This window comes from Dinoponera quadriceps, unplaced genomic scaffold (genome assembly GCF_001313825.1).
Source record: "Dinoponera quadriceps isolate SergipeBrazil2010 unplaced genomic scaffold, ASM131382v1 scaffold248, whole genome shotgun sequence".
In the NCBI taxonomy this organism is placed as follows: Eukaryota; Metazoa; Arthropoda; class Insecta; order Hymenoptera; family Formicidae; genus Dinoponera; species Dinoponera quadriceps.
Window position 1 is genome coordinate 1,187,365 of NW_014554606.1, and position 23,156 is coordinate 1,210,520.

The window sequence follows — 23,156 nt, forward strand, 5'->3', positions numbered from 1 at the left end:
CCTCTGCAGGCGAGAGTCTCACTCGGTCGTTCGCTGGGAAGACGAAGACACGTGGCGCCACGAAAAACCGAGACACATAAAAGCGTGATCTACAACGGGCAATAAGAGTTTGTTCGCAAGAAATAAGAGTAAGAAATTGGCCAATCGTGTTCGAAAGTAAGGAGAATAATCGGCTGTGATCAGTTAATTTCTTACTCTCACTTCTTCCAAACATACCAAACATACTCCTACTATCCATTGTAGACGTTGAATGCACACATAAACGTTTTGACCAATCACAGTTATTCCCAGTAAGCAGGAAATGACTAGTAACACAATGTTATTAAAATGATATTTTATAATTTATGTAACTTATTCGCTACGCTACATTTACGGCTGTGCGTGATCGATTTGGCGCGTTCGCTCACGCGCGCTGGCACTCTACGCTGGCATGTAATGAACAGTAAAAGATACGTCGCAGATATTTCACGAAGGACGAATACAAATTTGACGTGTGTCATAAAGTTTCCGCTCGAGCGTGCCTTTGCGCTTAGATTTCGGCACTTTCGTGTACAAGACGCATTTACACGGAGAAAAATAACTTTGCCGTTGCGGCAAAATCATATCGTTGCATATTCGTTGCGACAGTAAATAAAATTTAATTGGCATAACCAAATGAGCAGATTATTCGCAATCAGAGCGGAAACAGTTTTGTCGCGAGGATAAAAGAATATCCTATTGAATGAATTTGTTCTTAGGACAAATTTGAAAAATAGGTTAATCTGCTATTTAGAACGAACTAGTATTTTTCTGTACTTACTAATTTATTCTTACAGCAATCAGTAGATTCAGCAAGGTAATCCAAGCGAATGGCAATATTCTTAATGATTCGTTTTTCCATCCACATAATAACTGATAGATTTTTTGCTGCGATAGTAAAATTTGCTTTGTTAGCAAATTATTTTTCTCAGTAGGAAGTTTTTGCGATACTGTCTTTCAGATATAACAAACGCTAAAGTGCGTTCCGATATTCACCGCCAGTATTGCGAGTTTACAGTTTGTTTATTATGTATCTATAGATTTGAAATGCCGGCAGTAAATAATGCATTTTACCGTGTCTGAAAAACGTTATTGCAAAAACTCTCCACTGTATATTTAAATTATATATTTAAATTATTATATATATTTAAATATCCGTATGTAATGTGCTCGATTTCAAGCGTTGATTTGATAACTAATAAAATTTTAATATAAAAATAAATAAATCACTTACAAACTACGGACCAATAAACGTTAGACGAGAGTAAATAGACGGCGCTTTCGATTCGCAATCAAAATGCGCGCCCGTGATCACATGGAGCCACCCGCGAGTACTCACACGAGCATAGAGCGGCTTTCATCCGTGTGCAAGATGTCGACCGCCGAGCTGAATCCGAGACCTCTGCGGGTTTCTCCTTTTATCAAGGTGAAATTGACAGTCTGTCGAAACATATCGTTGTCGTGTATCTTCCTTGTATACTTGGCTTTACTTGACAAAATCTGTTTGTCATTCGCAACCGACTGATCTTAAGTTTTTATCATCTTTCGACGGTCAAATTGACTGGTTTCATTACATAATTTTTTGTATTTTGTTAAGATACATGGAATTATAATAAATATACGTAAGAGAGAAACAACCATTCTTCCATTGCCGTGCCAACTTATGACCTTTGGTTTTCAGTGAAAAAAATCCTCCGATGCAACGATTTTAATTTAATTTTCTAACCTTCTCCAGACTTTTCTGTCCATATTCCAGATATTCTGTCCAATATGCATTCGTTAGAATGTGTTCAAAATTCGTATAATATCAATTTATGATAATTTATCTATACATCTTAACTAACGCTTCATGTAAAATCGCTATTCTTAATTGTTCTACAAGTTGAGTTTATGAAACTATTAATATATAGGTGTTTTTCTTTAGCATAACATGATACATAAACAATACTTGTTTGTTAATTGTACATGCTTGTGTTTCACAGTTCTGCCGTTGGAGTCTTCTCTTGACTGGAATCGCATATGGTGCATTCTTCCAGAGCAGATATAGTAAAAAAGAAATTGCTCGCAGAGAAGAAGAGCTGAGACTTAAACCTATACGTGATGCCAAGTTAGCTGAAGAAAGGAGGCTGAGATTGATAGGTAAAACTTTTGATTATAGATGTATTTCTAAAAAAATATACTGTTGTAGATTATTATTTAATATAACAATATTAAATATGTCTCATGTTTTATATATGGTTGAACTATAGCGTCTTTTATCAGCCACAATTGTTTTCAAGTCAAATAAATTGATTTTTCTTCAATGAAATGTAAATTGAAAAAATATATAATGTATTTCTTACAAAATATTAAGTTGTATTAATAAAACAATTTTCTAAATTGACGTAAGAATCTATCATTAAAAAAATATCTATAATTTTAAAATACTATATAAATATTTTTAAATGTAAGGATATATAAATGTGAAAATTTTCTGTATTTCAGAGGAACAAAAAATAATTCAGGATTTATTGTATCCTGCCAAACCCGCTGCTTAAATTTACTTAAATTTGTTTGATATTAGTATGTATGTTAACAATTGTAATTGTTACAAAATGTTAATGTATATGTATCTGTGAGATAGACAACATATTATCTCAACATTAAAATCAGTCGATGAATCGTATATTGTACAAAAATGTCTAATAAAAATCTGTGAAATTTATGTATTACATATATATACATACACACACATATATATATACAATGTGTAGCAATACACATATCTATTAAAAAGAATAATTAAGTTTTCTATATGATGCAATTAATATGGTTTAGATTATTTGTTAAACGAAGTTATATTTTTCCAGTTTAAAGCAATAGAAAAAAAAAAAAAAAAACGCCCGAACAGGGACTCGAACCCTGGACCCTCAGATTAAAAGTCTGATGCTCTACCGACTGAGCTATCCGGGCGATCGAGTTTTCTTGCTTTGAAATGTATTAGTTAGTTAGGACAGAAATTCATTTTGTAATATAATAAAATATTAATTTTTTTTTCAATTATAGAACTATATTAATTTCCCAAATTATTATATAATGAATCATAAAAAGATTTTTAATGAAACAATTATTAAATTTCAAATTTTCATGAAAATTAATTTTATTAGATTTCCGAAAAAATGATTAAAGATCTGTCATTTTTAATTTTGATGTTAAATATTTAACATCAAAATTAGATTAGTAAATATTACTGATATAACATATTAATAGATTTAGATTAATAGAGATAGATTTCTAAAATTGTAAACTAAATTCCTAATAACTTAAATTCGTCAAAATAGTAGTATTTTAAGACTAAAAGATGCATTGCTATTAAGGCAACCATCATTTTCTGTTTCTTTAGTAGGGTAAGCAATTTCTCTTTATATATATATGTAATTATTATCTATGTTAAGATGGGAAGATAAATCTACATTAAAAAGATACAGTACATGAGATGCATCACATTTGAACTTTCTTTGTAACTTTCAATATAATATATATATATATATATATATCACATCGATAAAATAAACCGAGTATTTAGTACATACATTATACGAAAAATGTCTTTCCAAACAATTAAATAATCTTTATATATATAACAATATATAAAATATATTTCTTAGTGGAATGTGTATGCAGGAAGAGGACACAGATGAAGACATATTTTATAGCAAAATAAGGATTATTTCGAGGACTTGCTCTGAACCTATCTATACGATCCTGTCCTTCAGGTAACAATAAAAACGAAATGTATATATTATTGTATTGTCATAAATGCTCAGAGATCCTTGTTCCCACGAATTTCATTTATTTGATACGTTTAAGCTGTGATCAGTTCCGTTTTATTATCTTTTGTAATGAGTTGCAGAAGAGAACCGTTGGTAGGCCGATCTTGATTTTGAGACCATTTCCAAAATAGACTGTAAGGACAGACATAAATTTTTAGATTTATATTTTTTAATTATTAAATTTTCAAATTAATAAATTTTTAAAATCCCATTACATTAAGAGATATATTAATTTAATATAGAAATATCTTGCCCCTCTTACTTCGAGACAAAATCGAGCGGAGTCCATGTACTTGTATCAGCCTTGGGCATCCACTTTCTGTTCATTGGTGTATCCAAAGTAACAGGTAGTATACAAGCTACCAGACTATTGGTGGGAAGACCGCTGTCTTTATCTGCCAAAGACTTTGTCAGCTGATGAACCGCTGCCTTCGCCATACCATAACCAATCATACCTGATCAAGTGGAATTGATATTTCAGCAAGCATGAGTAAGAGGCACATAATAATACTGCATATTTCAATTTGACAAGGACCTGGTGTCCCCTTTAATGCTGGCTTAGCACCAGTTAACGTAAGGAATCCTCCTTCCTTCAGATATTCAGCAGCAATGTTCGCGGCTACAATAGAACTCCAGACACTCTGCTTCCACATCAGATCGCTGTTTTTAACAAAGTCTTTGTTCGCCGCATTGCCACCAGCCCATCCTCCAGCTACACAAATGATACCATCAACTTTCTCATCCTTCAACTTATCCTTAACTTGAGCCAGGATATCCGTTTGCTATATGATAAGAGATTAATTAACGTTCATATATACTATTTTCACAAATTGATAATAACCCTGCGAATGATAAAAAATTACCTGTTTTTGCCAGTCATTTTCGGGATTTACAATCACATTCATGTCAGCTTGTTCATTTGGCTTCATATCAATGGAACCAACCCACTAAAAATTACAATGATAAAACATAATATATATTATCAAAATGTTAAATATCAAAAGACAATGCTCTATATAGCATATTATAACAAAAGAATCTTCTTTTTTATAATTGTTAATGTCAACAATATCATATATATATACATACATACACATATAAATATAAATGAATAAATAAATAAATAAATATAAATATATATAAAAATATATAAAAGTTACTCATTATATATATATATATATATATATATATAATGAGTAACTTTTTATATGAACATTAAAAAAATAATAGAACTCAGAAATGTTATAATTTAGAATTTTGTTTAAGAGATCCATATATATGTATCTACTCATGCAAATGTTTATTCATAAAAAATATAAAATAAATACATAATATAAATATTTTGATTTTAGTGTGAAATATATGGTTTATTTAAAAAATGCATTTAACACAGGTGCATAGTGGAAAAAACCAATGTGAAAGGTCTTGCTTGACTGGTGGCAATAGCCTTGATAAATAATTTTATGCAATATCCATCAGATTACCTACTTATCCAAGAAAGAATCTTGTATAAAGACATTTATATTCAAGGTCAGTTGCTTTTAACCGGCAACTATCAATATGTAAATATTATTATTTAAATAACTTATAAATCTCTTATAAATCCATACCTGTGATTAATAATAGCACAATTAAGAAAAAATAAATACTAATCGTACAATTTAACAGTCATACAAATCACTGATAAAACCAACGATTACACTTTTTTATATCTCTTATATTACTTCTTTTATTTATACTGTACATTTTTACTTTCATCTTTTTTTATTATTATATATATTCACAATATATAATTTTATATATATATAATGTTATTTAATGAAATATTTCGAAACGCCGAATAACATAAAGTGACAGTTTTGTAATCGAATTTTATGCAATATATTGATAAGACCGGTAGGTCGATAATGGCCGTACGATCAATTGTGCATATTGGATGTCGAGGGTAACGACACTCGCGGGTTCCGTTACTCACCCAATTTTGCGATTTAAATTGCGATACGCAAGCAGAGCCAAGGGCACCCTTGCCCCCGTACACAATCACACGTCCGAGTACCGTGGCCATTGTTCGATAAATGACGTGATTTCGCGAGATCTGATATACGGAATTCCGCGACTGTCGGCGGAACGATACGAACGCGTACGGGAACGACTCTCGGAAGATTTCGTGAAAGGAGTGCCAGATTGCCAGATCTCGTCATGAACTATATATTCGATAGATTGCGATCCGATTATTTTATTTTACGGCCGGAACTCGCACCAGATGGAGCACTTCGTTTGGAATATGGTGGAAATATTTGAAAACGTCCGATACGGTAATGCAAGAACTTGTCAATTCGTTGATCGCGCGAGAACTCGGTAACATTTCGTTCCGTGTGACAAACCAGCCAAGTAAATAATAAAACAGGCACATCTAAAGTTGAACATGTGTATTTGCGGTAAAACTCAAACATATTCGTCGCACTGTTGACCACACTTATTTCAAAGCTCTCCGTTCCCTTCGGGAACTATTTCGAGTCAAGTTCCATACTTGTATATTTCAAACAGTGTTACGAGTATATTACATTTTCGCGAATCGTACAAATTTTTGCATTCCGAGAATACGCCGTAAAAGAAACGGGAGAAACAGCGCAGCACACTCGACATACATTTGGATTCGCCAGGATTCTGGCCGATTTCCACTCCTCGGTGCGCGAACGAACCCCGCGTGTGTGTCAGGAGGCGCGACTGCCAACGTGTGAGAGACGACCGATCGCTTCGCCGCACGACAGCCGTTCGAAATTCCGTTGGCTGACTGGCGAATTCGTATCTCCCGCGGCCGGTGGCGTCGGATACGCGCGGCAACGTCGCGACGTTGCGACGGGCAGAGATCGAGGAGATACACACGCACAACGCGCGACGTTCACCGACGTTCACCGGGAGCGTAGGTAGGTCGTCTAGCGTGACGTCACGTCGTCAGCCCAGTTGGGTTAGGTTTTACGCTGGGAATTCTAACGACGAAAATTTTTTGTTTGACGATTGATGTTTTCGCATACGTCGCGTACGTCGTGCTGAGGCGACGCGCTAAGAGAGAGAGAGAGAGAGAGCACTTCCTACGGAGCGGGTGATTGACGGCCAGCAGCCGAGCGCTCTCGAGGCACAGACCGTGCAACACACACGATCGCGAGTGGTCCGCGCCTGCATCGGCGATATATGAGATTTTAAACGGAAAATGAGTCGACATGAAGGTACGTACGTACGTGTGCTGCGTCTGATCGGAGAAGCGGCGGAGTCGCGCGGTGATCGGGCAGACGCAGGGCGGAAAATTATATACGCCGGGCCGCGGGACGGGGTGCGCGTGAGGTTCATCGTGCATGCGAGAGAGAGAGAGAGTGAGCGTACCACCGGGAGTCCGAGTCTCGGCGGACTCGGGCTGCAGGTAGATGGTATCCCTTTAATACGGGACACATCCTGCGAGTCTCGCCGAGAGAACCGAGGGGACCTGATGTCAGAGGCTAGATGGCAGCACGGCACCGAGATTCATGCCAATTCCTGCGGATCTGCGACGTTTCGCACGACGATCTCTCCTCCGGGGAATCCTCAGGCGGTCTCGCGCTGCCCCGGGCCTGCTGTCCGGGCGCTCACCACCGCGTCCGATTAGCTGTCAGATCGTTTCCACCAGCTGACTCCTCTCCCAGAAGCGTCTCCTGGTAGTCATACCCCCCTCACCTGCTCCTGATGATGACACTCTTCTCTGGCAGAACATATTGCAGACTTTTCTCCGTCGTTACCGCGGCTTTTCCCGCATGAGACTATTCGGGCTTAGGCTTAGGTCGAACAAAGATTTGCACAACAACTTATTCATGTGTCTTTGTGCTGCGAGCTTGCTCTCCGCTGGCTTCTAGAGAGAGACCACAACACCACCGCTGTACTTGATATGTGTCAATCGAAATAACATTTCTGTACGAGTCGTGTGGCATTTGAATGGCTTTTGGAATTATGATCGATGAGTTTATACCTTGCATACTTTTGTAATGAGGAGATCTGTGCTCTTCGGGCATAATATCGTAAAGTTGTATTCCTTGAAGAATAGTGCATGCTATATTTGTTATATAATTGTCATTTCTGTGTGTGATACAGAAATAACAGATATAATTCACTCGAGAGTTCTATTAGATATCATTATCTCCACATGCAACAATGTTTAATTGCAAATTAAATGTTGCATATTATATTAATATCAGTCTTTGATCAATAAGTTGAAAATTGATCAGTTATTCATATAATATATATTGAGAACTATGTGAGAGAGAGAGAGAGAGAGAGAGAGAGGGGGGGAGTGATATATATATATATATATATATATATATATATATATAATTTTGATTGATCTAAATCAGTTATTGTGCATTTATTATTTAAATAACATATATTGTCTCTCGAGTTTTCCTCTCCATTGTTGCAAGACTATGACTCGCTTTGCTGTATGTTGCTATTTATAGTTTTATAGTCATCTGAATTTTAATGCGGTAACTTCTTATTGACAAGTTAGGAGCATTATCTGGTTCTTGCTTTATATAATGTGATTAACAAGTAAAAAATATTAAATGGAGAAAAATTTATTTTAATTATATGTCCGAAATTCAAAACAGTCAATCGTGTCAATTTAGTCCATTGTGTTCTCTATATTATGTATTAATTTACTGATATTTTAGGAGCATTTTCTGGTAACTTAACATTGTCCAGGAAGTTTTTTTAATATTTTGTTGGGCTACTTTTTCTTAAAATACTTAAAATATAACTGATAGCATATACAAGATAATATGCTATCTATATACAAAATAATATGCAAGATATTCTTTAACGATTAATGCATTATGGAACATGGTGTAAATCAGAACAAAAAAGAGTAATATTTAAAAATCATATGATTTGCAAGGCATGTTATGTTGTATTGAGCATATTCATGTGCACTATATTAATTTAATATATTTATTTCAGGAGTAAGCTGCGATTCCTGCTTGAAGGGAAATTTTGAAGGTCGTAGATACAAGTGCCTGGTATGCTACGATTATGATCTATGTGCCAGCTGCTACGAGGGAGGCGCTAGTACTACACGCCACCTCACAGATCATCCTATGCAGTGCATACTTACCAGATCTGACTTCGGTGAGGAAGAGGCATATACCCCACACACATACATACACACATGTACACTTACTATTAGAAAATTATAACATAACATTACTTGGTTGAAAATGATAGTGAATTTTATATAATATCTTGAAATATATCATTAGTGCCAACCTAAAATAGGTATTTTAAGCCTTAAGAAATTAATCACAATTAATTATTTTTTTCACATTTAACTGTGATTGATCAATTTCTTAAGGCTTAAAGCTTAAAGCACCTATTGCAGATCAGGACTTATATGCTTTAAGTATTGATATTAAACAAGCAATATTAGTTCCAGTATGGCACATTAACAAATAAAAACGTTTGAAAAATAACATTTTGTCAAATTTAGCTTTAAATACATAGCTGGTACATCTTTTTGGAAACGTCAAGATTTATAGATATTTATGGAGAGTATATATTATGCAATTTTCTTACTTAACCCTTTGCACTCGAGGGCTCCGGAGCGGAGCCATTTAAAATTTGTCTTCAAACTCGAGGGCTCCGCTATGGAGACAATGCAAATAACTTTCAGTTCATAACATAAAGACAAAGACAAATCATAAAAACTATTGTATATAGGATATTCCGCTCTTGCTATTTGCATTGTCTCCATAGCGGAGCCCTCGAGTTTGAAGACAAATTTTAAATGGCTCCGCTCCGGAGCCCTCGAGTGCAAAGGGTTAAGTATTATAATTCTAATCTTTCTCTAATCATAGATGAAAGAAGTTACATTTTTCAGTCAAATATTTCTTAATACATTCTCAATGATTGATTTTCCAATAGAATTGTACTATGGTGGTGAAGGAGTGAGTGTGGAACAACCTCAATCTTTGACTTGCCCGTACTGTACAAGAATGGGTTTCACCGAGGCTACATTGCAAGAACATGTGGCTGCTGATCATCCAGATACCTCGTTTGAAGTTGTACGTATGAAAAAAAAAAGATGAATAATTTTATGTTTATTAATATTATTGCTGTAATATTCAACCGTGCAATGTTATGTAAATATGTAACAATCATTTTGCCCTTGCTACGTCCAGGTATGTCCAGTGTGTGCAGCGGTGCCAGGTGGAGATCCCAATCATGTAACTGATGATTTTGCTGGTCACTTGACATTGGAACATCGGAGTGGACCAAGGGATTTGATCTCCTTTTTAGATGACCCTTCAGCAGGTAGACATGTTAGGCGGATACCGCATCCATCTAGAGCTGTTGGTGCACCACGTGCACGTAGGTATGTAAAAAAAACTGCGAATATTGATCGAATGATTTATATTCACCCATCAACATTAATACTTTGGGGACCGGGACACAAGTTAATGCCTCTGTCTAACCAACGCTTGCGGACATCAGTCCTCGAAGTGTTAATATACGTGATATTTATATATGTTTTTTCGCAAATCTCAGTATATACAATATATATGTTAAAATAATTTTCCAAGATTTTATAATTGTCATATGTGCTGCCATATGTAACAATTATATCACACCTATAAATTTTACTTTTATGAATCATCTAGAAATATTATTTTGATAAAATTTTAGGATAATATTATATCCAATATATATAACGTGTTGGAATAATGAGTACAGGCTTCCCCTGCATAATGTCGGCTCGGTTAACTCGGTTTTTCCGTCATAATACTTTTCGGTTTTTTATATCACTTTTGACTTTAACATTCCAATTTTTGCCAGTGTTCGGTTATTGGTAAATATTTCTTATAGCTCTCTGGTGAGTACCCTTTTTGTATTATTACTTCATTTGTCTTTATAATCAACCCGACATTTTTTCTTTTCCTTATTTTGTTCCTCCTTTTTCTCTTCTCGCTTTTCTTTTGTCATATCATATCGTAAATGATCATATTACATTGTCTATTTATTTTCAGCTGTATTAATATCTGTTTTTTGTTAATAAACTTGTGTCAATACCAACATCATTTTAAACCTTATGATAATATATTGTTACATTCCAGATGTTTTACTGTTTGTTACTGACTTGCATGAAAATCAATAGTGAGTAGAGATGGAGGAAATGCATTCAATTTTTTTCATTAATAAAATTAATGTAAATTCACTATTAACATTTCCTCAGTTTAAAGTTGGTATTTTTAAGAACAAACTATTGATGTTAAGCGGAGATGCCTGTAATTCGTCTGAAAGAAGCACTGAATTTTAGAATAAAGTAATCCCGATATCGTGGAATCGTTATCGGAATGTTTAAATCAGAGAGAAATAAAGTGTTGTACATGAAAACACATCGAAATTAACGTTCATCATCACCTCATCTTAGATAATGTTCATTGGAGTATCATTGGACCTGCAGGTCCAACATGCATTTCAGTTCATCTGGAGGATTGAGCCCAAGCAGTCGGGAAGGTATAGATCCCATCGCAGAATTATTGTCTCAATTATCGGGAGTACGTAGAAGTGGAGGTGGAAGTGGACAGAGTTCTTCGGCACCTACGCAACTACAGCAATTGCAGATGCAGCTGCAAATAGAACGACAACAAGTTCGGGTACAAGCAAATTTAATATTTTACTAAAGAAAAACAAAAAAATTATAGAACTCAATATACAATTTTTTTTTTACAATCAATAAACTAATAAAGACGTGCACTATTTATCTAACTACTATATATATATAAAACAATGCCGGTTTAACTTCGGCATCGATTAATGACGTTAGGGAAATCATCTTATTAAATGGCTGGATTCAGTATTGAGAGAGTAAAAGTTTATTAATATATTAAGCGCCGTGTGAGTCATCGTATTGGCCCACGCTGAACTTTCCATTCAAACTGCATAACATGTATTTTACGTTACCTATCGCTTTCATATATAATAGTGATAGTTTTGTAGTCTTGTAAATATTATTGGATATATCTTATAAGGATATATAATAAAAATATAATATAAATGCGGTAATTGTGGATTATCGATCCCACAACGGCGTGAATGGAAAGTCACGTGAAATTGGCGCAGCATTCAACGTGTTAATGCTCTGGGACAATGTCCTTTGAGCTTAAAGTATGAATTAAATTGCAGAGAGAGAGAGAGAGAGAGAGAGAGAGAGATTTATCAAATTATATACATATGTCCTCATTCGATTTTGCATGCTGGGTGATTAACCCTTCTGTGCATTGATAAGAAGATGAAAAATTACATTGACAAAAAACTACATTGACAGAAGGGTTAACAATTCTGTGACGTCGAGTGGAACAGTTATTAAAGTGGAGTATTATTTGTAGGCTGCTAGACAACAACTCGAACGATTACCTAGGAGGCAGACGCAAGTGATCGGTTCAGTGAGTGGCAGTGGGGGTAGTAGTGGTGGTCATTCTGCTACAATGGCTAGCGTGGTGGCAAATAGTACGAGTAGTAACAATAATGCGACTAATGTGGCCAACCCGTCCGGTGTGTCTTCTACTAATTCGCAGAACTTCACGTTCCTGTTACCCAGGTATGCCTTCTTTACGTTTATATCCTCATAGATATTTCAGAAATGTAGTAAATAAAATAGATTCTGTAACTAATATTAACGTATATATATAAACGCATTTTGTAAAGATATTTTGACTGATACTTTACAAATAATCTGATCGATAAGAAAATTATATGAGAGAATCTGTAGAGGGAAAAGTGCAAAGTATCGACAAAAATATACATTTCGGTCGAATATTGAATTAATTTTTCCACCAAACAAATTTAAACTTTATAAATAACTTAAGGAAAAGAAATTATAAAAGTTAGAAAGTTTGCTAAATTAAGCATTAAGAGTGTACAACTGCTTTATTTAGTTAATTCTTATCAGTACCCTTTATTTTTGCAAAATGTTAATTTGTAGCTTTCACTAAGACGTTTAAAGTAGAATAATGCGAGAAAAGATAATACAGGGGGAAAGTCACTCACAATTGTTTGCCGACGCAACTTTGTGTTTTATTTTTGTACTTACTCATTTTTTCCGTCCACTTGGATGTGTAGCATTTTTTTGCGCGTACGAAAAAAAAAAAATAAAGCTGACCTTGAAATGACATTGAAAATTGTCTGCTACGCAAGAAAGAATAATGCCAAAAGTTATTCCTCTTGACGCTCTCCAAGTTTCGTCTGAGAATGTTTTCCTCCTGAAAATTTCCTTTTTCAAGATGTTCGATCGCTTTGTTTAAAATATTTCATCCTGCGTGTAACCTAGAAAGTTGCGTGTTGCAAGCTGTTGCCAAAAACACCATTATAAATATCTAAGTACTTATTTTTGGCGATACACCGCCTCTCAAGGTATATCCGATCACATATATACTTTCTCAATGCGCGCGCGTCGAGTTGTGCGTGGTTAAGCGATTAAGCATCTACACACACAACTGCAGGAAAAAGTGAACGACGTAACATATATAAAACACACACACGCACACATACACCGGTCGAAAGCGAGTTGTAACCGTTAGGACGGAACGAACGTAGTAAATTATTTGATTAAGACTTGATTGCCCCTCTCCACATTTGTGCAGATGCATTACAACCACACTGTCTGATTCGCAACTGCAAAATATCGAGCGCGAAAGTGCAAACAGGAGCCTTTTCGCACGCGAGCTTATTGTCGGGACGCTTTCCCAAACATTGTCAGAGTTGCTTCAACAGCAGTGCACCGTGCAAACGCCGGCATCGAGTGCAACTACTGCCACTACCAGCCCCGAAACACCGAACGCTAATACTTCCATCGTCTCCACGAAGAAATTGAGTTTAGCTCAGGAAGCCAAGAGGGATCAAGCGACGAATAAGCAGCACGTAACACAGGCGTCTGCGCAACAATCGCACATCCTACAGGCTGCCGCTGCTGCGGCCGTTGCCGCCGGCAGTGTAGGCTCCGCTCTACCAAATCAGGGCTTACCCCCGAATTCTAACAGCATTGCGACGCAAAATTCACCTATAGTTCAAACTCTGATGCATAGTGTGTTACCTCAGCCACTGGTGAGTGTTCGTCTTTTCTTCTCGCAATCACGATAGAATATTTACCAGTTTACGGTTCGAGATTCGCTCGCTCGCTCACTTTTATCTGAATCAATCGAAGGCACACGAGCCAGATGAGAAAGAGCGATTCGCGCTAACACACAGTGGAGGAACTCGATGTAACTTGACTCGGAAATGTGTTGTTACGCGGAAACTTTTCTCTCTTTCTCTCTCTATCTCTATCATTTATCACGGCGTGTCTCGCTGTCTCGCGAAAGACAGCACCAAAACCGACCGTGAAGTTCGCCTCTCGCCTCCAGCGCTATTTCCAGACACGCTACATCCAGTTCCGGATGATAATTAACGCGCGATACATGACGTGGCGATCGCAGAATAAACGCGTATCTTGTTACACCGAACAGACGTATATATCTTTAATGCGGACGTTTCTGGCGTGGCGACACGCGCCACAGGTTTTGCAGCAACCACTGCCGCCACCAATTAGGAATACCGGTACTGGAACTATCCGGGAACCGATAGCAGCTCCAGCGCCCGCTTATCTCAGAGGTGGAGTCGGCTCGGTCGGAGTGACGGGCTCTTCACGTAGGAAGCCGGTTAGGGCTGTAGACGGCAGAAACCAATCGACGGAACCACCGCCCCCTCACTAACCCCTCCTTAGCCCCGTACCCATCCACCCCTGATTCCTCCACAGGACCCCCTAGCACTAGTCTTAGCACTGTTTAGAACACCTCATCATTATTGTTATTATTATAATATTATATATTAATAATTATTCGAACGCCCTCTCTCCTCTCTTCATCCACACACGCCCTTACTACTACTTTTCCGAATCTTTAATCTCTCGCTCTTCATCTTTGCTGTTTTACGTGACATGGAACAAGGGCAAGGGCCGCTGCTGATATCCGCCGTAACTTCGGCATATTGCGCGAGTAATAACGATGATGTACATAACTTCACACACACACACACACACACTTCTTTGCAGTCATGCTCGGAAAAAAAAATATAACGGTTCGTTCGCGTGTGTAGTGTGTACCCCCTCCCCCCTTCGAAAGAGCGAGTCTTGCCACGTTCTTCCACGCTGACATTACGCGACTACACGACACGGCGTCGTTTCTTCGTCATCTTCGTTCGCTTGTGAAACGCGAGAGCAGGCGTTCGCAAACAGCCGAGTTACTGTATAAAAAGGCTTCTTGTTAAGGCGGAGCGGCATCATAGCGTTATTTCACTTCGGCCGGTCGTGTCGGAGAATGGCGCAAACCCGTGCGCGAGAGAGGGTGAACCTGGGGTGAAAAGGGGTCGAGGAACGAAGTTCTTTCGAAATTGTACTTGTGAACACGTTGCTGTAAACACGTTTTTTGCGTTGTTGCGTCGCGAGACAAATGAAGCACAAACGGGAGAGAGAGACACACTTCATTGTTGAGACACATATACACACGCGGCGTAAATTATAAATTATATCGAACAATCAACCGTTAATGCCCCCCCCCCCCCCCCCCCCCNNTCCTCCCGAGACGCTTCAAACACATACACACACATACACACGCGCGCGCGTTCCCTCCTCACAAGTAGGGATTACACGGACACGTGAAATTGCCCGGGTTGGTCCGTAATACTAACGCTTACAAAATGGTTCTAACCTTCATCAGAAGTAATAACTTTCTCCGGCGCGCTAATAGTGGAAAATGGTACACGAAATAATTATTATTACAGATAAATGAAGGATGGTCGTGAGGAATGGTATGATAAACTGTGGTGCAGAACAACGATACTGCATATTTTTCAGACGACTATTTAGAATATAATTCTCGTTATAGTAGACCCTTGTGTATGCTTTACAAACAATAATAAATCATTGGTACGATGTACGAAGGAAATAAATCACCTGCAGTTCTGTGCGAACTTCTTCGTTATCTTTTTAATTCGGCTCAGGTGGTGGATTCGTGGCGCTCAGTGTGTTTCAAAGTTTCACATTAACGAACGAATGATTGAAGATGAATATGCATTGGAACTACTTTTCAAACATACATTTAATCACCTGTCAGACCTGCGCGCGTGATCTGATAAAATTTAGCATTAGCGGACCATCCCTCGGCATATTTACGCTGCCGGAAAAAGACGTCGGTGTCGTAAAGTGGAGGGATTACATTTAATAATTATAAATAATGAATTAATATTTCGCAGAATACTTAATCTGACGCTTATATTGAACGCAATATTTAACGATTGAATTACTAATATTTAAATACCTGTGTTTAACTATTATTTCTCAGATTCTTGTATATCGCGATGTAATTGTATATTATATATAATTACGGAGAATTTTGAAGAATAAAGTTTCATTTAACATTATATAACATTTATACACAATCACTCCATTTTAAGGCATATTTTTTAAAATAATTACAGCGTTCGTACACGTTTCTTTCCCCCGCCTAAGACCAGGTTTGGGAGATATATATATACTTACATGTTGAAGGAGCATAGGATAAAATCTCTCATCGTGGATCGATCACGATCACAATCCTTGGTTCCTGTTTGAATTTTGTCGAAAGCTTACAAGTGCATTTTACATTTTTGAGTAGAAATATGTTTAGTTATATTTCTTCTAATACGCAAAAAAGAAAGAAAGAAAAGAAACATTATGTCGAAGTATACGGATGCATTTGTAAAGTTTCTGCCGGGAGTGGAAGACTTCTCCGAGATGCTCGTACATATAAGCGTTACTTGTGTTTCTCTCTCTTCGAGTACCATTTTCTTCTCCCTTTTCTCTCCCTCCCTTGCATGCTCGCTGTCGCATATCGTAATCTGTCACGGCTGTTGAAATTTTCTCTCCGAATTACAAATCCTCAAGATGTGGTTCTGCGGAGACCGTGTAGCGTTTCTGACAAAAAAAAAGAAAGAGAAAAAAAAGGATCTCTACGAAGATCGCGTGTATTGCTCACATAAGCATGAGAATTTACATGAGGATAAAACGAACGAAGAAGTTAAAGTGCGCTCAGTGCGTAAATTTGTCGTTGTGCTAATAGCACTGAACTTTCAGAGCTCTTATTTTCCGTGTGCAAAATCGAAGAACTTCGAGATCGAGTTGAACAAGAGGGCAAGGATACACCCAAAGAGCAACCCCTCCTGGATGTTTTATTCGTCTTTTATCTGTAGCCGATGTAATGTAAACGTTTAAACCGAGTGTTCTTCTAAATAACTGTGTCGCGACTCTGTGTGTATACTTTGTACCGTGCGTAGTCAGTCGCAGCCCGCGAATTAGACCTGAAACAAAGCGAGCAAGACGCACCTAACTGCCTTACATAATGCGAAATGCATGAGGAATTGAGGGGAGAAGCCAGACACTCCCCTCTTCCCGTTGGATGTGTATCTGCATTGCGAGAGTCCTTGCGTGATGACGCTCCGATGAAGCGAATATATATTGTACTTTCAGCCTATCTTAATAAACATGTGCGTACGTAAAATCGACAGATATTGCAGATATCGAGCGAGGATTTGTTGCACTGTCGTCGTATTTTTCTTCAGGTGGTCGTTCAAATTAACGTTACGATGTGGCGCGACTAAGAATGGAAATATGTTCACTTATTTCTTCTAATACGCAAAACAAAAAAGAAAAGAAGCATTAACAGTTGAGAGTATAACATTGCAACTCGAAAGCCTGTTGAAAGGAACGAAGCAAGACTCCAAAATAACGCGAGTTTAATTCCCCGATTTCCGTCGGTCGTCTTAATCGAGCGTAAGATGTGTCTTGTCCGAATTCGAACACGTAGCGGGGATCCTCCTCGTTCGTATGCGAAAGATTACGTTTCCCTTGTTTCCAAGTCACTGTCATGTTACTGAATCCTCTCTTTTTCCCCGTTCGAAATATATTATTATCAAGGGTGTTGTGGGAAGAAAGGATTCGCCAACTTTTTTAATTCGATTCGCGCGTCTTCCGACCGAATTAATTTTTGTAAACGCGTTTTCGCTCTTTATAAGTTATCTCTTATAAACTCTAGACACAACAATGTTATTCCCGATTCAAGTTTAGGTATATTTTTTTATTTCAATGAAAACAAAAAGATATGACAAAATATCGCTATGTTGTTTTCAAGGAAAAGCGGAGCGCAAATTCGACCGAAACCGTTTCTGAAGTTTCGAATCCTTTTTCTCAACACCGAAAATCCGTGTATTATAACTAGGTGGCTTTTGAAAGATTCTAGGAGAGACGGATTGAAGACATTTCAATCCAAATGTTCTTGATACCTTCCCCAAAGGTCATCGTCATTCAACGATCGATCAATAGCTCGATTTGCGAATTCGAAGAAAGTGTCGCGATTTGTGAATTTATTGCGAAAATGACACGATTTTGCTAATATCGCGCACGAATACACCTCGAGCGGAATCGGAATCGAGCACACACAATAATCACACACATATTCACTCACACACACATCCGTCATTGCGACTTCGGTGAAAAAGTACGTGCGACATTTCCCTTCCTCCTTCGTTCCCCCTCTTCTCTTCATTGAACAAAGTTGTCTCGTCGCTCTCCACATAAATCGTGTTTCGATTTGTATTTACTATATTTTACGTAACATTGTCTACATCACATAAGTAAATTATATATATATATATACGTGTGTATATATATATATATATATATATATGTATATACACATACATATATATATAAAACACACACACAGGGGCAAATTCACGTGTTATACACGTGACAGCATATCGTTATCGCTTCACACGATTATGTCCGCGCACGTGTCGAGGTGAATTTGAGGTAACAATAACAAGGCGATTGTAGGTGATGAAAGACACGCGATGCGATTGGAAGAGGAAAGGAAGAGAGGAAAAAGATCGAAAGGAGCTAAGCGGGACGAGTGTGTATAAAGCGATGAAACGATGAACATTCGAACCCGGTGATTTATTAAGAATTGCATTACGCTCTTACTACCTTTACCGTTTGTTAACGTTACGATTAATTATTGATTTAATAGGCTTAAGGCTTAAGGTATCTCTATATTTGCGGCCCAATACTGCGGACGGTGCCTGATTGTAACATACTAGACAATTAACTGATCATTTTAACCGGAGGGAATGTCGTAGACGTCACGAGCGTTGCGTTGAGCGCGTGTGTGTGTGTGAGTGTATTAATGTGCGCGTGCGACTGCGTATGTACCACATTCGCAGCGCGATTGTTCGACTGTGAAACGTGAGAAAGGTGTTCCCAGTGTGTGTGCGCACTCGTCTTCGTTAAAACGCTTTTCTTTCTTTCTCGCGCACACGAAAGCAGCGAAATATGTTTCCGAAACGAGAGAGAAAGAGAGAGAAAAAACAAGTAATTTCGATGGTGATCACTTTTCTCACGTTTGCCACGTTTGTCGTTAGCAAAGCGTGCGGAGTCCTGCATGCGGTGTCCTGCGTGCGTATCTCTAACGTCCGTTTAACGGACTAACGTTAGCGAGGAACACAACATGTCTGTATGAAATGCCGAGCGAGAGTAATGTACATAGAACACGAAAAAGATTAATTTGACATGAATATGGAAAGCACACGCACGCACACAACGTGATGAGAGTCGCAGCGTGGTAATCGTATTTGTAGATAAGCGGGGATACATCAACGATGACACCTCTCAGTCACTGCGAGCCGCAATATGTCAATCGAGCCCGATGCCCGATGTGACGATCGCGCTATAATAATCGCCCTTTTTGCACGGAGAGGAAGAGAGGCCCCTCGCGAGGAAACCTATCAAACGTCCTTTTGTTTCACGTAGCGGCACACCTTCTTCCTTTCGTGTTCCACTTTCCGAGGTAACCTTGTAAACCACTTGAAAAGTCAGCGAGGAATGTAAGAGAAATGCGACTCGAAGGAACAATCGTTTCCGGCTGTACGAATGGACCGAAGGCGAGATACTTGGAGACAAATATTTCGCCGTTGATCGATCAATATGCAAGCGACTGTGACTCGCAACTGGCATAATTCCGCCGATTCAGTCTCTGATAGTGCAAATACTCGGGCATAAATCCCGCATCAATTCTCGTGATTATATATTGTTGCGTATAAAGAGACATAGAGAGAGAGAGAGAGAGAGAGAGATCATATATTTTCTTCTCTGTTTAATATCGTAATCTGAATCTTCGGCGAAATTGCGTCTGTTTCGGGCATCGCTGATAGAAGCGCATCCCAGACAGCACAAATCTCCTCGGGACATCCTGAGGATGTTCTGAAGATGTTCTAAAGACGTCTACAGAACGTCCACGGGATATTTCGCGCTTTTTGGGATAGTACAGCCGAAAGTTACGTTTTTTTTTCCCGTTCCGACGGCGTGTCGTCTCCCACGCGAAGTGTAGTCAAAGTACGGAGAGCAGAGACGCATGCATGATAAAAGAGAGAGAAACCGTAGAAATTAGGAAAGTCGTATGTAGTAGATGTATAAACCGGTAGAAAAGGAGAGCGCGCGCTAATGACCGTAGTTACTGATGCGACCCGACTCCCCTCAAAAAAAAGAAAAAAAAAGAAAAAAGAGAGAAAGAAGAAAATTCTAAACGCGAGTTTGCCATTATATTGCTCCTTCGAGGAATCGGGGTGCGGTGTATGGGAGATGTGCAGGAGAGTACGGTGTAAAAGGTGGTCTGGGAAATCGGTGTCCCGAGGGAGGTCCTTTCTTTCGTCAGATAGGACCGAATAGAAACGTGTAAAAATGTACGAATTTGCAAAAAAAAATTCGACGTTCGTTTCCTATTTTTTCTTACGTATCGCCCGTGTTAAGAAACTGGCGGAAAAGAACGTGGTTCCCTTCTCCTTTAGTGTCACATATATAAAATAATCATCATCGGATATGTCTTTTCACCTGCGAATTCTTCGATGAATTGAATTTGAAATCAGTGTGTTCTTTCCGAAAGAGAGATAGAAAATATCGCGGCTCTAATAATTCCCGAGAAACTGAAAACACAGCGTTCTCCTGGACGATGAAATTTCTAAGCGGCACCTGGCCAGCAAAGCCGTGATTCTCCGACCCGAATACTAGGATTTTACCTCAAGGATGTTTTCATTCGAGGCTTAGAGAGAAACATTATACGGGAAAGTAAACGTAAAACCATCGATGTTTCCGAGGACGGAGAAATCGATTCACTGAAGAATCCGTAAGCGAAGGAGAACCGTTCGGTGATCGCGCTATGCCTTGTGTGCGGGTATCCGAGTGTTGAAATTCGTAGTTACCGAGTTACATTCGCATTGTCGAGATTTACGGAAGACCGAGGAAACGGTCCGGAGAAAACGATCGACTACGAGCTCGCCACCAATTTCTTCGACGGATACCCCATACATTCGCGATCGGGACGAGCGGAGGACGGAGGAGGGGAGACTTTGTGTTATTTGTCCGGTAAATTTGATCCCGATCGATGATGATGATCCGAGGTGCCGATAGGTTTATATTCGCGGCAAATATTCCGCAAAAAGCCGCCTCTCGACAAGAGCTATGTGTTTCCTTTGTCGGCACGGTCGCGTTAAGGTCGCGTAATACTGTCCGTCTTAGACGAAGAGTAGAAGGTCACCATATTAGAAATTCGTCGTCGTCGGCTTCGAAAGCTTGAAGAGAAGAAAAAAAGAACGATCCGCGTGAGGGGGAGGGGGAGACACCTGTTTCCTCCGCTCCCGTTCGCTAGATCATTATTTAAGCGTTCTAGATGCATTAATCGAGGCTGGTATTTATGCAATCGGTGGTGTTAATTAGAATATTTGCACGTTTGCCACTCACTCACGGGAAACACCTTAACGCGGCCCCCGCCTGTCGATACATGTACAAGGTTCGACCCTCGACTGGTGACTGGTCAGTAAAGATTTTTCTTTTTCAATCTTGTCAATCTCAATACGCAAGGGAAGCAACACTGGTATTCTCCGTAACGGCGATACGCCTGTCTTAAATCTTAGCGAGGATTGCCTGTCCGTAAATTTGTTTGAAAACTTTATGTAAAGTATTTTCACGAGGCGTTTCAAAGTGGCATTTTTTCTTAACTGAATTTGAGGAGACGTCAACGAGGGTACTGATTTCCTCGAAAAGTGTTAGTCGTAATTTCCTTTTTCTCATGCTTGTGTGGTCGGTCGGATTATAAAATGTTATATGATAAAAAAGCAAAAAAAATAAATAAATGTCAATAATATTGCGTGTAAAAGTCCAAGTGTGTGAGAATGTGCGTGTTTGGAGATAGATCTGAAACTTTGTACGGCGCTATCGTAAACTTATCAATCATTATCGTGTTATCACGTACATACAGGCGCGTCGCTTCGCGCACGCGTTAAGGAAACATCAATTTTGCCGCGAGTACCGCGATTTTCACTTGATATCGCGACGAAAATCATGCAAATGATTTATTCATTTACCCTTTCGTTGCATTCTCTCCCTTGTGAACTTCGACCAATGTAGACTATTGTACTTTTTGAGGGGGAAATACTCCTCTCAATTCTTATTCAACAAACCGCTGCCGCTGATTCCTCTCTTCACACGTTCCAAGTCACCAGTTAAGCGTCAAACTTCCCCACTTTCGGATCTATAAGATTTTCCCTACGTACGCAACTTCGATTAGGAAAAGACCTCGAGTTTCCGAATAACGTTTCACTGAGGAGTTCTTCTCCCTACGATCGTCGATCGAGTAAAGTGCGGAATACTGTCGCACTGGGGGATTTTTTCGCGGATTTTTACCTGACATTTCGATCGACGAATACTATACGAATATATGAATACACGAGTGCAAGGAATGAGAGTGAAAGCGAGAACGAACGAGAGAGAGAGAGAGAGAGAGAGAGAAAGAAAGAGATGTGTTGATAAGCGAGAATTATGTGTGACACATATTGAGGCAGAAAATGTTAATGAACATTACTGCTAAGTACTGAGAGAGAGAGAGAGAGAGAGAGAATTCAGGTGAAGTGAAATCTTATACATAATAATTATTGAAGTGTAAATTGTGTTTGGTTGTATTTTGTGTTATACGCCTCTGATGCTGAATATAATGGAAATTCAATCAAGGTCTGCAATCTACAATTTTTCTTCCTATTACAGATGGAGGGTTAAAATAAAATAAAATCAATGTTTTATAAGATTAATTTAATGTTTCTTGCTTATTGGATATTACGTTTATTATAACAACGTTATATAACTGCAGAATGGTAAAAATGTATTTGTAATTTTTAAAGATCATCATCATTTGTCTC

The 23,156-nt window shown here is 38.3% G+C and overlaps 3 protein-coding genes, 1 long non-coding RNA gene and 1 other non-coding gene across 9 annotated transcripts; 2 read left to right on the plus strand and 3 right to left on the minus strand.

The window, feature by feature from the left end:
• Positions 1-1,345: 1,345 nt before the first annotated feature.
• On the plus strand, positions 1,346-2,722 carry LOC106752299 (ATP synthase subunit e, mitochondrial). Its single transcript, XM_014633896.1, has 3 exons — positions 1,346-1,444; positions 2,001-2,157; positions 2,503-2,722. Exons 1-3 carry the CDS (start codon positions 1,391-1,393, stop codon positions 2,553-2,555), a joined length of 264 nt encoding a protein of 87 aa, XP_014489382.1. The 5' UTR covers positions 1,346-1,390; the 3' UTR covers positions 2,556-2,722.
• A 175-nt stretch (positions 2,723-2,897) lies between these two features.
• Trnak-uuu lies at positions 2,898-2,970 on the minus strand. The gene has a single exon. It is a non-coding gene; the product is annotated as a tRNA-Lys (tRNA).
• Positions 2,971-3,494: 524 nt separating this feature from the next.
• Positions 3,495-7,269, minus strand: LOC106752296 (dihydropteridine reductase). Of its 2 annotated transcripts, none has more exons than XM_014633890.1 (5): positions 7,066-7,269; positions 4,694-4,777; positions 4,366-4,612; positions 4,093-4,285; positions 3,495-3,962 (listed from the first exon to the last, which is right to left on the minus strand). In XM_014633890.1, the coding sequence occupies exons 1-5, from the start codon at positions 7,183-7,185 to the stop codon at positions 3,863-3,865; spliced, it is 744 nt and encodes a 247-aa protein (XP_014489376.1). In that variant the 5' UTR covers positions 7,186-7,269; the 3' UTR covers positions 3,495-3,862. The 2 variants fall into 2 exon arrangements, with proteins under 2 accessions (XP_014489376.1, XP_014489377.1); XM_014633891.1 differs by lacking the exon at positions 7,066-7,269 and adding an exon at positions 5,806-6,013.
• LOC106752293 (E3 ubiquitin-protein ligase KCMF1-like) lies at positions 6,586-22,970 on the plus strand. Of its 4 annotated transcripts, XM_014633885.1 has the most exons (9): positions 6,589-7,057; positions 8,811-8,978; positions 9,771-9,910; positions 10,028-10,221; positions 11,311-11,503; positions 12,236-12,447; positions 13,490-13,949; positions 14,402-14,542; positions 15,663-22,970. In XM_014633885.1, exons 1-9 carry the CDS (start codon positions 7,042-7,044, stop codon positions 15,681-15,683), a joined length of 1,545 nt encoding a protein of 514 aa, XP_014489371.1. In that variant the 5' UTR covers positions 6,589-7,041; the 3' UTR covers positions 15,684-22,970. The 4 variants fall into 4 exon arrangements, with proteins under 4 accessions (XP_014489370.1, XP_014489371.1, XP_014489369.1 ...); XM_014633884.1 differs by lacking the exon at positions 15,663-22,970 and having other exon boundaries at positions 6,586-7,057; positions 11,329-11,503; positions 14,402-15,417; XM_014633883.1 differs by lacking the exon at positions 15,663-22,970 and having other exon boundaries at positions 6,593-7,057; positions 14,402-15,417.
• Positions 10,245-11,359, minus strand: LOC106752300. Its single transcript, XR_001375137.1, has 2 exons — positions 11,268-11,359; positions 10,245-11,140 (listed from the first exon to the last, which is right to left on the minus strand). It is a non-coding gene; the product is annotated as an uncharacterized LOC106752300 (long non-coding RNA).
• Positions 22,971-23,156: the final 186 nt, after the last annotated feature.